Below are 1710 nucleotides of genomic sequence, written 5' to 3' on the forward strand. Positions count from 1 at the left end.
CAGGCAAAAGCCCTATGTACATAATAAATCAATCTTTAAAAATCAAACAAACAACAACAACAAAACAGAAACAAATCACACAAATACCTATATGGTACATTTATTTATGACATACCGTTAAAGATAAAGAAAAGGTTGCCAGAAAGAAAAATCAAACACAGGCCAACAAAAAGTTGTCTAAACTTTTTTAATGCTAAGAACACAGTTATTCAAGAAAACGTCAGTTAAGAAACAATATTGTTTAACTTTTAAATATGATTCTGATCCTAAAAAGTGGTGATTCAAAACACTAAGGGCATCTGAGTGCAACACACACACACACACACACACACACACACACACACACACACACACGATCAACCCTAAAACACATATGTAGTGTTGAGATATAATATTATAATAGTGCAAAAAGAAAAAAAAAGTATGCATAGTGTTTAAACCAACAGGTGGCTTCTACAGAACACAAAAATATCAATGTCTAGACTTAAACCCAGAGGTGTAAGAGGATGGCTGGGGAATGTGGAACTTGGTGGAACAGGTAGTCCTGCTGGTCTGGAGAGGGCTGGCTGAACATAGCAGTCACTGATAGGGGGGATAAAGTGCTATGTCCCTGACAGAAACCACGTTCATAGACGCTCTAGTAAAGCTTCCCGGACCGTAGCTGAGGTAGTGTTCTGAGAAGAGGGTTCTCCTGGACAGCACAGTCAGCATCTGGTTGAGTCGGGACCTGATGCCAGTGAAGTGAACCTGCCGCTCTTTACTCAAATTTCTGAATGAATCCCTCAGGCACAGATCCAGGTGGGGGGTGCCCAGACCCAAGTACTTGGGGTATCCAGGAGTGTGGAGGTCAGGGGCTGTTAGGGAGATATGAGAGCTGACAGAGCTAGCCAATGAGCCCTGGGAAGACATAGAAGAGGATGACCTCAGACTAGAAGATCTCGACACCGACATCCTGGATTCAGGTGACCCTTCTTTAGACTGGGCACCCTGAGGAAAGAAGCTCTCATCAGCTTCAGTCTGCGTGGTAGTGGACTTGGACCACACTGTGGCCTGGGAGCTTGCTGCCCTCGTGACTACTGTGCTTTGGATCCCAACACACGCCACACTGGAACTGGTTTGTGTTCCCACCTCACTCAGGCTTACTGCACCCGTCTCTTCTGGCTCTGTTTGGGTAGCAGCATCAACCACCTTGCTACCCTCGAGTTGGTCCTTGTGGCTATAGAAATAGTCTTCATCACTGATGGTAGAAGCCTCAGAATCATGGCGCTTGGTTTTGGCTCTATCTTCTGGTGGCACTTCTGGGCCCAGGCTGGTCTTCTTGGGAGTACTAGAGAGTCTGGCCAGCCGCATGCGCAGCAGATTGCCCAGTGTGGGCTCCATCGACTGTGGCTTTCGGTCAGCCAGATGGTCAAACCTGCCACTGATCTGGAAGTTGGACAGGAGTTTGGAGCTGATGGGCTTTGACTGGGCATACAGGATCCGGAACTCCAGATCAAAATGTTCAACCACTTGGCCGGACAGAATTACCAAGTTACTGCTATTTAATTTGCCATCGGTCCATGTAAAACTGAAGGATTAAAAACACAAACAAGTAAAGATAAGGGATCTCGGTTTACTTATTCTCAGTAGCTGTCATATAAGAGTGGCAGCTGTGCTGTCTATGAAATAACAAATATGCATGTCGAAAACAAAAGAGGCTAATAGCTTAAC

At 45.3% G+C, this 1710-nt stretch overlaps 1 protein-coding gene across 1 annotated transcript in view; it reads right to left on the minus strand.

Moving 5' to 3' along the window:
- Positions 1 to 484: 484 nt before the first annotated feature.
- Positions 485 to 1710, minus strand: part of Fam83d (family with sequence similarity 83 member D) — a 21237-nt gene continuing 20011 nt past the window's right edge. Inside the window, exon 4 of the mRNA XM_005362998.2 lies at positions 485 to 1567. Coding sequence (XP_005363055.1) covers positions 580 to 1567 — 988 coding nt within the window. The 3' untranslated portion in view covers positions 485 to 579. The remainder of the gene's footprint in view (positions 1568 to 1710) is intronic.

Source organism: Microtus ochrogaster, linkage group LG8, assembly GCF_000317375.1.
Source record: "Microtus ochrogaster isolate Prairie Vole_2 linkage group LG8, MicOch1.0, whole genome shotgun sequence".
Taxonomy (NCBI): Eukaryota; Metazoa; Chordata; class Mammalia; order Rodentia; family Cricetidae; genus Microtus; species Microtus ochrogaster.